General features: G+C 34.3%; 1 protein-coding gene across 1 annotated transcript in view; it reads left to right on the top strand.

Annotated features, from left to right (window-relative positions):
* LRP1B (LDL receptor related protein 1B) overlaps positions 1-13,089 on the top strand; it is a 1,473,103-nt gene that overhangs the window by 1,216,137 nt on the left and 243,877 nt on the right. The window contains exons 55-57 of the mRNA XM_065880137.1: positions 490-677; positions 6,433-6,616; positions 11,244-11,329. Of these exons, the coding sequence (XP_065736209.1) occupies positions 490-677; positions 6,433-6,616; positions 11,244-11,329 (458 nt within the window). The remainder of the gene's footprint in view (positions 1-489; positions 678-6,432; positions 6,617-11,243; positions 11,330-13,089) is intronic.

Here is a 13,089-nt window from a genome sequence, read left to right as displayed (position 1 = left end):
GTGACAACTATGATTTACTGCAAGTATCTTTTTTATACCTGGACTTAAAAATATCAATGTTATATATCCAGGAAGAAAAAGAACTTAGGAATATCTAGCTATTCCAGATTCTTAATTTTTAGTGACATATAATTTCTCGGAGACTTTTGGCTTGAGGGAAATGTCAAGCTATCATTACACTTTTGAACTCATTCTTCATAGTATAGATGAAGACAGAAATACTCCATTAATTTTAGTATAGGTGCTTATTTTGATTGTTAAATTTCAATGTAAAGCTAGATTTGCAGTGTGTTGAACATGAAAGTACAGTTTGCCCTTGATTTTCTTCATGTATAAAATATTACACTGAATATAAAGCATTTTATATGTACACATATTTGCTATAATTTTTGACAGACAAGTCATCATATTTGTGAATGTATTCAACAATTGCAGTATAAAACAATGGCATGCTCTTTATGTTCCATTTGTTTTATTTTCTTTTTCCAGAACAGTCATGCAACAGTTCATTTTTTATGTGCAAAAATGGCAGGTGCATTCCCAGTGGAGGTCTTTGTGACAATAAGGATGACTGTGGCGATGGATCAGATGAGAGAAACTGCCATGTAAATGAATGCTTGAGTAGGAAAATCAGTGGATGTTCTCAAGATTGTCAGGACCTTCCAGCCAGTTATAAGGTAGGCACGCATCAAAGACAGAAAATCATCTGACAGGTTAGAATTTGGGGCAATAAAAATGATTTCATCCAATATAGCTGTAAAACTTAAAGTCATTATAATATCATTAGTTAAAACTATTTAAATGGAGAGTTTCTGTATATGCAAACCGTAATAATAGTGTGGTATATAAATTGTGAGAATATACTCATGGAGACAAAAAATTCAAAATGTTTTCTAATAAATGCTGATCATAAAGAAAAAAGTAAGCAAAGGACGACCAGTGTTTGAGGAAGGTACTGCTGTTAATAGCTGCATAAATGTTTATGCAACTCTCTTAAATTCCCATTGCTTCCTTCGTTTTCCCTCTCATACATCCTTGTAGTGGAATGGGCTAATCATTTATGTACCACAACACTGGAGAATACAATATTTTTTCATATAAACAGGAAGAAAAAAGAACACATGAATTATTAGGACTGAGTGCAGGTACACTAAAAATAAATCATGCCTAACATTCTAATTGCTTTTTGTTTGTCCCATTTTCCTGAAGAATGTGATTCACTGACAAAATTGATTGACACAAATAGCTTTTGAAAACATCTCTGTTTCAATATGTTGGAACGGAGGATGCATACAAAAAATAATATTGAAGTGGTGCATTAGGTTAAAATCAATTATGTAAATGTGGGAAAACCTCAGTAAAAGCAATTCAGCTGGAAATTAGTGTTTTTAACTGGACAATAGCTCTGTATGAATCAGCAAAAGGACATGGCTTTTATGAACCACAGAGGCAGTCTAATCCAGTTAGGAGTAGTACAGAGTTCAGATTTTGTTCTACTGAGTTCTGCGCTGATCAGAACATACCTGGGGTACTGTGCATATTTATGGGCATGACACTTTAAGAGGAACCTTGACAAACTGTACTGTATCCCCGTTTGTACAGCCAGTGGCATAAGGGGGTCTGGAAAACACACCTTTGGAAGAAGTTTTACCAAGAGAAAAATGGCTAGTCAGCTGTATTTAAATATATGAAGTACTGGAATAGGGAGCATACCTTTCTGAGTTGTTTCAAATGTTGGAAATAGGAGTTGGGAAGCAGATTCTGTATAAGAAAGACTTTTTGAACATTAGAATTCTCTACATTGGAATGAGTTGCCAAATTTCTCACGTCTAAAAGTATCTCAGTTGGGACTAAGTGACTTTCTTTAAAAAATGCTAGAGAAAAAAAAAAGTGTGTATTACAAAGATGCTTCGGTTTTTCCTTGACAGCCTTGATATTCTATGACAAGTCAGTTCTATCTAATGGTAAATTCACCAAACAACAGCTCTTCATGTGATGAGTATATATGAGGTAATTAATTTTGGCAGTAAAGGTTTTGAAACCCAATGAAGCAGAAAAAATGTTATTGGTGATTTATATACAATCAATATAGAAATGTTTCCAAAAAAGTCAGGGAATGTATTATAAAATTATTAAAGGTAATAGTTTAAATTTTGTCATGTTATAAATAATCTATTTTTATCATATAGAATGTATATCTATCCATCTATCTGTCTAAAATTTAAATTTCAAAGTAGATTTGTGTTTATCCTGTGTATATTTTTAATCTGTCATAATCTTGGCGGTAAAATCTAAAAATTATAGAATATGGAATAGTCACCTTTTGACATAACATCAAAAGTACGGTGTAAGTTTTTTTTTAATGCCTGCATGTAAGAAGTACTGCGTGCCCAGAGATTCCATATTTGGAAAACTAGTTTTGGTAGAAGTAAATCTCACCCAGAAAGCCATGATAAATCATACTATTTTAATTACTTTATAAGATTCCTCACAGAGAAATAATTGTTTATTGATACCTTTAAAATATAATTATTTTCTCTGACTTCTCTGAAGGAGTCATAGAATGAAATGAGAATTCTAGGTAAAAGAGACAAACTGTTTAATTATTCAAAAGGCAATGTATATATGATACCTGACAAAATTGCAGTGGATAATGTTCCTTAATATACAAACATGTCAAAACTAATGAATAGGGCTTCCCTGGTGGCGCGGTGGTTGAGAGTCCGCCTGCCGATGCAGGGGACACGGGTTTGTGCCCCGGTCCAGGAAGATCCCACATGCCGCGGAGCGGCTGGGCCCGTGAGCCATGGCTGCTGAGCCTGCACGTCCGGAGCCTGTGCTCCGCAATGGGAGAGGCCACAACAGTGAGAGGCCCGCGTACTGCAAAAAACAAACAAAACAAAACAAAAAACTAATGAATAAAATAAAACATCTACTGGGGGAAGCAAGACCAGTTCAAAAATGAAAGGAGCCAGGATGAGAATCATAAATAAGAGATTTAAGCAAAGATTCAAAACAAGTATTTTATATATTGTGTTGATATATATGTTATATTTATATTATATATGTACTTTTAAAACATATATATAATATGTTATATTTCTGACAATTTATTTATAGGAGATTGGATAAAAAATGTTATATACAACAAAATGCTTATCTATTTTGGGAAAAAAATGTTAGCTGGTGGGTTTCTCTTTTTCAGAGAATGGGGAAAACTATCCAGTAAACTATTTCTCATTACATTATCAGCAGAACATGACAACTCCTCCTTCAAATTCTGCAATAAAATGAAAATTGCTTATAAAAGCAAAATTTAGACCTTCTGGACTATGAACAATTTGCTGTAAAACAAATACAATTGATTTAACTATTCAAAAGGGAGTAATAACACTTAACTAAGCAAGAATCTTATTTGGATGGAATGGTAACTTACCATGTGAAAATAAATGTACTTTTGGGAGATAAATAAATTTTAATGTGTATAAGATAACCAGTATTTTAAAATATCACTAAAAAGCTGCAAATTTTTCTGAATGTAATAGGAAAACTTTGGATAGCTATATATTTGTTTCTGGTAGCTATATGTTTCTCTATAAAAATTAATATAAATCAAGACAATTTGAAATAGTTCTTGATTATGAGAAATATTAACATGACATTGAATATATATATCTCACTTTCATAAAAATTTTCTTTTTAAGTGAAAGTGAAACATTTTTAAACTTTTTTTTATTAAATATAGATGAATCTCTCATCTTATATCTCTGACACAAATGATTATTATTTTTTCATTCAATTTATGAATGTTAGGTTAGTAGAATTTCCCATAAATGCCTTTTAATTATTTGGGAGCAAAAAATGTTTTTGTTAAAACAAGGTTAACAAGACTGGGGAGGAAATTATCTTTTAAAAAAATCTTCTCTTTTAATAAACACATTAAAAATACTTACTCTACACCTATAACATCCTAATTTCATTTGTTTACAGAAATGTTCATTGCATTTGGTAACTTTTACCTTCAAGAAATTAATTTTCCACAAATATGTTTTTATCCAAACTGACTATTTAATATAGTAGTTCTATAAGCCTGACATTAGCCATTCAAAGTAATTTTCAGAAGCCGTATTAGAATTTGGACACTATTTCTTTTCATAGTACTCTTTTTGAGAGGAATTTAATGCATTCTATAAAATGTCCTTTCACCTGTCCTGAAGTGCCCCTTGAATTCAACTATACCCTGTGTCTGCTTATGTGTCTCTGGCTTCCACATGATCACATGTCTGATTTCTAGTTCTTTTCAGTGATATCTTTTTGTAGCTTTTCAGTTTTCTTTTTGAAAAATTCATTTATTTTTTTAAGTGTGTTAAAATATACAACATAAAATTTATCATTTTAACTACTTTTAAGTATATATTTCAGTGACATTTAGCATCTATTTTTTTTTGTTTTTTTGACATAGGATAAACACCAATTCCCCTGACTTCCTCATCAGGTAGTAGGATGAATCTTCTCAAAAAAAGTAATATTGGGCTTCCCTGGTGGCGCAGTGGTTGAGAGTCCGCCTGCCGATGCAGGGGACATGGGTCCATGCCCCGGTCTGGGAAGATCCCACATGCCGTGGAGCGGCTGGGCCCGTGAGCCACGGCCGCTGAGCCTGCGCATCCGGAGCCTGTGCTCTGCAACGGGAGAGGCCACAACAGTGAGAGGCCCGCGTACCGAAAAAAAAAAAAAAAAAGTAATATTGTCACAGGCTCAAACATTATGAGGAGAACTTGGAAAATTAAGTTGTGGATTTTGCTTTGATTTGCTGGCTTGCTAGTGGATTCTGGGGATTACAAAAAATTCTTTATAATCTTAGGATTATTATTGTATCTAATAATCTTAGGATTATTAGATAAATATTGGTATAAATTGTTAAAGATAAAAGTGCCAAGAGCTTAAAGAGATTTGTTTCTTGTTAAAGGACTTAGAAAAAGATATTCAGGGCTTCCCTGGTGGCGCAATGGTTGAGAGTGCGCCTGCCGATGCAGGGGACACAGGTTCTTGCCCCGGCCAAGGAAGATCCCACATGCCGCGGAGCGGCTGGGCCCGTGAGCCATGGCCGCTGAGCCTGCGCGTCTGGAGCCTGTGCTCCACAACGGGAGAGGCCGCAACAGTGAGAGGCCTGCGTACAGCAAAAAAAAAAAAAAAAAAAAAAAAAGATATTCATTTATCTTTTGAACACTTTCAGGTGAAGTTGATGCTCCTTCTCCTCCACATAATGAACACCATTTTTTGTACTTAAAAAAATTCTACCCCTCAATTAATTGTTTGCTCATTATTTAATAATAAGCACATATCTCTCTCTAATATTTTCCCAATAGATACAAAGGCTCAAATGTTTACTATGAATAATTCTTGAATACTAGTTTTTCTTGACAACTTAGAGTTCCTACCTAATTCACTATCCTATTCAGTACTCACAAGTTCTTTTATTCAAAGGCCACTAAATAGTCTTGGTGAAGGTTATCATGTTCACAATCATCTGGCCAATTATAGGTTCGTGTTGTATAATTATAATTCTGTATGCTACTTGGCAGGGACTGAATATAAAACTGAAAGACCAATCACCGCCCCTTTTTATTTTCAGGAATGCAAAGACATATATGGTATGACATTGTACTGAGAACTGATATGCCAGTTAGTAAATATTACATAATCATTAGAGGGTCATATAGAACATGATAGAGATGTTGGGAAAAAAATGATTTGATGATGCACATTGATTTAATTATGAAGGGGAAACTATGTTAATTTTATTATTTCTCCAGACATCATATTTGGTTAAGGACTCAGACCCTGCCAATAAATATTAATTGAGCCTTATTATTTGTTAAAAATTACAGAGAGAATCAGCTCTCCTTCTGGCTTTATCTACACAATTTCACCTTTGTGCCTCTGGGTTTCTCATGGGTTAACTAATAATAGTGCCTATATCATAGATTTCTGTTAAGACTCTAATGAAATAACATACGTGACAATATTAGTAATTCTCAGAGCTCCACTTAAGGGTTAATCCTTATGATTATTAAAGTCTTCTAAAAACACAATATAATGCAATAGGAAAAAAAAAACAGAAGAAGCTGATGGTTTAGTTTTGTTTTCCTTGCCATTCTCTAGCCAACATGGTTTGCTGATTTATGTTGCTTAACTTTTGTAATCTTGTCAACCTCAGAAGATCAAATGATGATATTTGAGAGAATCCTTTTTTAACTTAAACTGTATGTAATATATGTAATTCTTATTAAAGTTTAATTTCTGGGGGACAGAAGGACTTGGCATTATCTATTATTAACTGATTTTCTTGCTTGAATCACGCTAAATGGATATCCAATAGCAAGAGACAGTGACAATGATATGAATTTATTATGCTTGTTTTTCATTCTCCAGTGCAAATGCTGGCCTGGATTTCAACTGAAGGATGATGGTAAAACATGTGTAGACGTTGATGAATGCTCTTTGGGCTTTCCGTGTAGCCAGCAATGCATCAATACATATGGGACCTACAGGTGCCTCTGTACAGATGGATATGAAATACAACCTAATAACCCAAATGGCTGCAAATCACTCTCAGGTATCGAATTGAACTTGTCCACTGAGTCAGCCTCAGTTACACATATGGATCTGATTTTCTAGCTATTCTTGTTGAATTCATTCCTCATTGCTGTTTCTAAGAAGTCAAAATTCTCCTCTACTTACCTTGATATGGAAATTTGTCACTCTGATATTGCATGTTGTCCACACGCTGCTCTGTTTTTAGTACCATTCCAGTGTGGTCCTGTGAATTATTAAGTGTTTTCTAGATTTTGAGAACAAGTAAAAAGAACTATCTCTAGCACTGCTTCCTGTATCACAGGTTCTTGGGAGCAGGTTTGGCCAAGGCTATTAAAGAGCCTGTTGTGACAGCATCCTAATATTTTTTTTCCTTCTCCCCTACACCATACACACACTCATATATGTGTGCCAAGGAGAACAATGGGTCAGTAATAATAATAGTAATAATGATGACAACAATAACAAAAAATCAGGAATATAAGACTATTTGAATTCTTCCAGTGATTCAACAAGTATTATTAAACTTCTGTTTATTTCAAGCAGTGTGTTTGATTTGTGAATTAGAAAATTCAATAAAATATTAAAACAAATTATGATTCATTAGGGGAGAAAATCAAACTTATTAAAATGATACAAAGTAATATATAATAATAACTTAAAATGGGCAGAAAATGGTGCATAATGTGTTTCTATTCCTCTTACTGTGATATTGAGTATAATCAATTAAATAGCATTGCCAGTTTCTCATATACATTTATGTTGAACAACATTTAAAAAACTAGATGTTTGGGCTTCCCTGGTGGCGCAGTGGTTGAGAGTCCGCCTGCCGATGCAGGGGACGCGGGTTCGTGCCCCGGTCTGGGAGGATCCCACATGCCGCGGAGGGGCTGGGCCCGTGAGCCATGGCCGCTGAGCCTGTGCGTCCGGAGCCTGTGCGTCTGCGGCGGGAGAGGCCACGGCAGTGAGAGGCCCGCATACCACAAAAAAAAACAAAAACAAAAAAACTAGATGTTTTCTCATCTACTTTCATAAAATAAATAAAAGGGATAGGAATTAAAAAGTTAGTTTTTTAACTGGTTAAAATTATGCACATTATGGAGAAAAATAACTCTTTTCAATTTTTCATTCCACTTACTTATTCTTGGAATGTCCATCTCTGAATAAATTTGTGTATTATTTGGAGCCCATTGTTTTATTTGCCAGCCTTCCTTTTTTTTTTTTTTGCCAGCTTACTGCTTACTACATCATTCATTTAGTGACATGGGATAAGAAGAAAAGATAAAATCTAAAAACTAGTTAGTGTTTCCATTACTTTAAACTTTTCACAAAGGATTATGAAAAGGAGGTGAATGCTAATCATTTATTTGGGTCTTGTTACATCATGTATCCATGATATAGTGGTTTTCCATTAAAAGTAATAAATAGAAACTAATAACAATTTTAATATAAATATGAGTGTCCCTGAATAATAAATTTTTTGCTAAAGGGAGGCTAGATATTTTCCCCAAAATTTATTGACATATAATTAACCTATAACATTGTGTTACATTAAGGTAATACAATGCATTCACTTGATATACTTATATACAGTAATATGATTACCATGGTAGTAGTAGCTAACATCTCCATCACTTCACATAATTACCACTTCTTTTTTGTGGTTAGAACATTTAAGATCTACTCTCTTAGCAACTTTCAAGTGTGTAGTACAGTGTAGTTATCTATAATCACAATGTAGTGCATCAGACCCCCAGAAGTTATTCATCTTCCAACTGAAAGTTTGTACTCTTTTACCAACATCTCCACATGTTCCCCACCATGCAAACCTTGGTAACTACTATTCTACTCTGTTTCAATGAGTTTGGCTTTTTTAGATTCCACCTATACATGATATCATAGAGTATTTGTCTTTCTCTGTTTGACTTGTTTCACTTAGCATAATCCATGTTGTCTCAAATGGCAGGATTTTATTCTTTCTCATGGCTATACAGATCCCATTCATCTGTTGATGGACACTTGGGTTGTTTCCATGTCTCGGCTATTGTGAATAATGCTACAATAAATTTGGGAGTACAGATATAGCTTTGATATACTATTTTCACATCCTTTGGATATATACCCAGGAGTAAGATTGCTGGATGGCAGTTCTATTATTAATTTTTTGAGCAACCTTCATTCTGTTTTCTGTAGCGGTTGCACCAACTTACATTCCAACCAAAAGAGCACAAGGTTTGTCTTTTCTTCAGTCACTGCCAACATTTATCTCTTGTCATTTTGGTGACAGCCATTCTAACAGGTGTGAGGTGATATATCATTATGGTTTTGATTTGCATTTCCCTGATGTTCAGAGATGTTTAGCCCCTTTTCATATGCCTATTGGCCATCTGTATGCTTTCTTTGGAAAAATGTCTGTTCAGTTCCTCTGCCCATTTTTTAATAGATTGTTTATTTTTTGTTATTGATTTGTATGAGTTATTTATATATTTTGGATATTAACCCCTTATCAGATATATTATTTGCAAGAATTTTCTCCCATCCCATAGGTTGCCTTTTCATTATGTTGATTGTTTCTTTTTTTTTCTTCTAAACTTTCCTTAATAGTCAGTTCTTTTTTAAAATTAATTTATTTAGTTTTGGCTGTGTTGGGTCTCCATTGCTGCACACAGTCTTTCTCTGGTTGAAGCAAGCAGGGCTACTCTTTGTTGTGGTATGCGGGCTTCTCATTGTGGTGGCTTCTCTTGTTGCGCAGCACTGGCTCTAGGCACGTGGGCTTCAGTAGTTGCAGCATGAGGGCTCAGTAGTTGTGGCTCGCGAGCTTAGTTGCTCCACAGAGTGTGGGATCTTCCTGGACCAGGGATTGAACCTGTGTCCCTTGCATTGGCAGGCGGATTCTTAACCACTGCACCACCAGGGAAGTCCCGATTGTTTCTTTTGCTTTGCAGAAGCTTTTTTGTTTGATGTAGTCCCCATTGATGATTTTTGCTTTTGTTGCTTGTGTTTTTGGTGTCATAGGCAAACAGTCATTTCCAAGACCAGTGTAAAGGCGATTTTTCTCTATGTTTTCCTCTAGGAGTTTCAAATTTCAGGTCTTACAATTTAAGTTGTAAAGAACAGAACTGCCTAAGTATTGAGGTAGAACATGACTGATTAATAACATTTATGAATGTAGAACTATATTGATAGGATGGCAAAGCAACTTTAACTTGAGGGACAACTCTTTTGAGTAGGGTTCTGAGTCTCTATTTAACCTCAGCAGGAAGACTGGAATGATTAGAGGTGCTGCCATTACTGGTAGAAGGTGATGTGGAGCATCTGTGACACACATTTCTAATCTCTGACACAGAGTATGCTAAAACAGAGTACAGTGCCCTATGTATTATACATATACTGTAAAACTAAAGGCTGAAAGGAAGAAAGTAATAAGTTTTAACATAAATTTGAACATAATAATAATTCAAATAATTTGAATAATAATAATTCAAATAATATTATTCATAATAATAATTCAAATAATTTGAACATAAACAGGACAATAACTCTATAACAATAAATGACTTACAATAAAGTCCTCATTTAATCACGTAAAGTGGCTACCTTTTTCATTTTTTTTTCTAATCTATGCTGACATTAAATTTGCTTACGAGGCATCTAAGTGTATGAATGCATCTTAGAAACAAAGATGTTTAAAAGGAGTTTGATCTTTACATATGTGAAGCATGGTTAGATTATTTTTATTATCTTTCCTAGATTCTAGAACAAATAATATACTAAAGCATGTTGGACAAACAAGAAGGAAATAGACTCTTACTTAGAGAAGCTTCCAGGCAGATGAAAAACATGTATGTAGGCAGTGAAACTCTTGGTTTTCACTGAAGTTATTCTGAGAGCATAAGCTGGTTATTTGATTATCAAGAAAGAATTTTCTGGTTATAGGAATGTTTAGCTGTACTGTAGGTTTCTAAGATAGGTGCAGATTATCCTTCTCTGAAATTCATTTAAAAATAAGATTTTTATCCTTCCCGCCACCCCTTTCCCCCTGGTAACCATAGGTTTGTTTTCTACATCTGTGCCTCTATTTCTGTTTTGTAAATAAGTTCATTTGTACCATTTGAGAGATTGGGATTGACATGTACACACTACTATATGTAAAGTAGATAACTAATAAGAACCTACTGTATAGCACAGGGAACTCTGCTCAATACTCTGTAATGACCTATATGGGAAAAGAATCTTAAAAAAAAGTGGTTATATTGTATATGTATAACTGATTCACTTTGCTGTATACCTCAAATTAACACAACATTGGAAATCAACTATATTCCAATTTTTAAAAAAGGAACAACAAAAAATAAGATTTTAACAGCAGGTGTTTTATACTAATTTCAAATAAATTAGATAATTTAATATTCAAGAAGACTGAGGGAAGGAGAGGGATTTGGAATTGTCTAGATTTTCTGTACTGTACAGGCATCTGCTTTCTTTTCATATTGTTATCAGTAGAGGTGCTCAGGAAGAATTTTTTAACCATTAATCTACCAGAGGGCACTGCATTTGAACTTGCATCGCTGTAGTAACTAAACTGAGACTAAGCAGAGTTGAAAACCGTAAATACTAAAGTCTATTATGTTTCTTGTCTTGGTATTTAGATGAAGAACCTTTTCTAATTCTTGCTGATCATCATGAGATAAGGAAAATTAGCACTGATGGTTCCAACTACACACTTTTAAAACAGGTATGACATTTCCATGATGATTTCTTAGTATTTAATACGGTCACTCTAGATATGCATTAGAGCTGTAGCAATACCTCATAATTAGTACTTCTGAAGCATGTATTCAGGGATCCATGCATGTATGCATATAAGATTGCCATAAACTTTGTTCTGTTTGAATTGTCCAGGTGATGCCTCCAACTTGTGACATCACACCATATCCAAGAAAGTAGAAGATGCAAACCATAGCTAATGCAAGGAAAAAAACTCTCTTAAGAACAGCTAGACTAGGGAAGGTATAAAATTCTCTTTTAAGGTAGTTGTGCATTACCCAGATTGTCCCCCCAGCCCCACAGCCCTTGGGATTTAAAAATAAACATCTTTTCCAAACCTCAAGTTTCTGTTCTTAGAACTAAGGAATAATATGGGATTGATGATCCTTAGCCTTTAAAATTTGGAATTAGCTAGGGAGCAAAAGTATGATTATAATCCAGTCATGGTTAAAAGGTTATGAGGTGCGTATATTCAGCCTTACGCTTTTCATCCCTCAACCCACCTACTTCAAGAGAATGTGGGCTACTGATCTATTTTGATGCTTAAGTTCTGTTGTCAGAGTTTACTCATATATACTATCTGAGATGAAAGGAATGATTTCCATTTATGACAGGATGGAAATGTGAATTGCTTCCCTCAACTGTTTTTTCCCTCCCAGTCTGCAGTGAAAGTAGCATAAAATCAAATCATTAAAACTAGACTGATTATTACATTGACTAGAGAAATCACAGTTAGTTTTAGCATATCTTTGATCGTCAGAAGTAGCTTCTTTGGAAAGATGTGGCTTGTATCTGTCCTGCTGCAAATTTCTCTTTGCCCCAAACTGTGCAATAGTGACATGAATATGTGATAGCACTCTCTAGAACAAGTGTGCCAAAAATAAAGATATTTCTTGTTATGTTTATGCCAGAACTAGGCATTAGATGAAGAAGTCCATTCATGTGTTGATTTTTCAGCAACATAAAGAATACTTAACTAAAGATATTTTTCCACTCACTTCTGGGTACCTCCATTGCTATAATTAGAGTTTCATTCATATTGCTTAAGAATTTAGTCTTACTTTAAGTGCAGATATTCATTAGCAAGTGTGATGTTTACTATTCCCCACAGAATTGGATTTTGCAGCTTCTAAGTCACAAATTGAAAATTAAAATTTCACATGAAAATCCAGATTTCTGGCTACTCATGAAAAAATAGGAAGGTGTAGCATTTCTGGGTTCACATCCCTGAATGGACACAATACAAGCTGGGTAGCAGCTGCCACTGTGATTTATGCCCGTGCTCTTAATTCACCAGCATCCTCAAACTTTCCGTGTGCTTACCACATGCATACTTGTCTTATTCAGGAATGTCTGTGAGGTTTAGATTCTTGCTCTTGAGTTTGGAGTGTGCCACCAATATCCACTGTTTCATACTGCCTCTTTCTCTAATTATGTACCTTAAGAGATTGGGTAAAATATAAAATATTTTCATGTTGTTTGTAAAAACTAAACAGAAGTCTATTTAAAATATAAGAATTAAATGACTATTTCTTTAAGAAATGAGTAATACCCATAGGGAGATAGCTTAAATTTACATAACTGCTTTAAAATGGAAAAGTGTTCATTTCCCAAATGGTTTTCTGCATTAATTTATTTTTTTCCAGTGCAGTATAACTTTAAGTATATATCAAACTTACAAAATATTGAAAATTACCTCTTTCTCTTAAGTGTATTTCTCCATACCCT

The sequence above is a fragment of the Phocoena phocoena genome, chromosome 7 (assembly GCF_963924675.1).
Source record: "Phocoena phocoena chromosome 7, mPhoPho1.1, whole genome shotgun sequence".
NCBI classification, from domain to species: Eukaryota; Metazoa; Chordata; class Mammalia; order Artiodactyla; family Phocoenidae; genus Phocoena; species Phocoena phocoena.
This window is presented reverse-complemented; position numbering and strand designations above follow the sequence as displayed.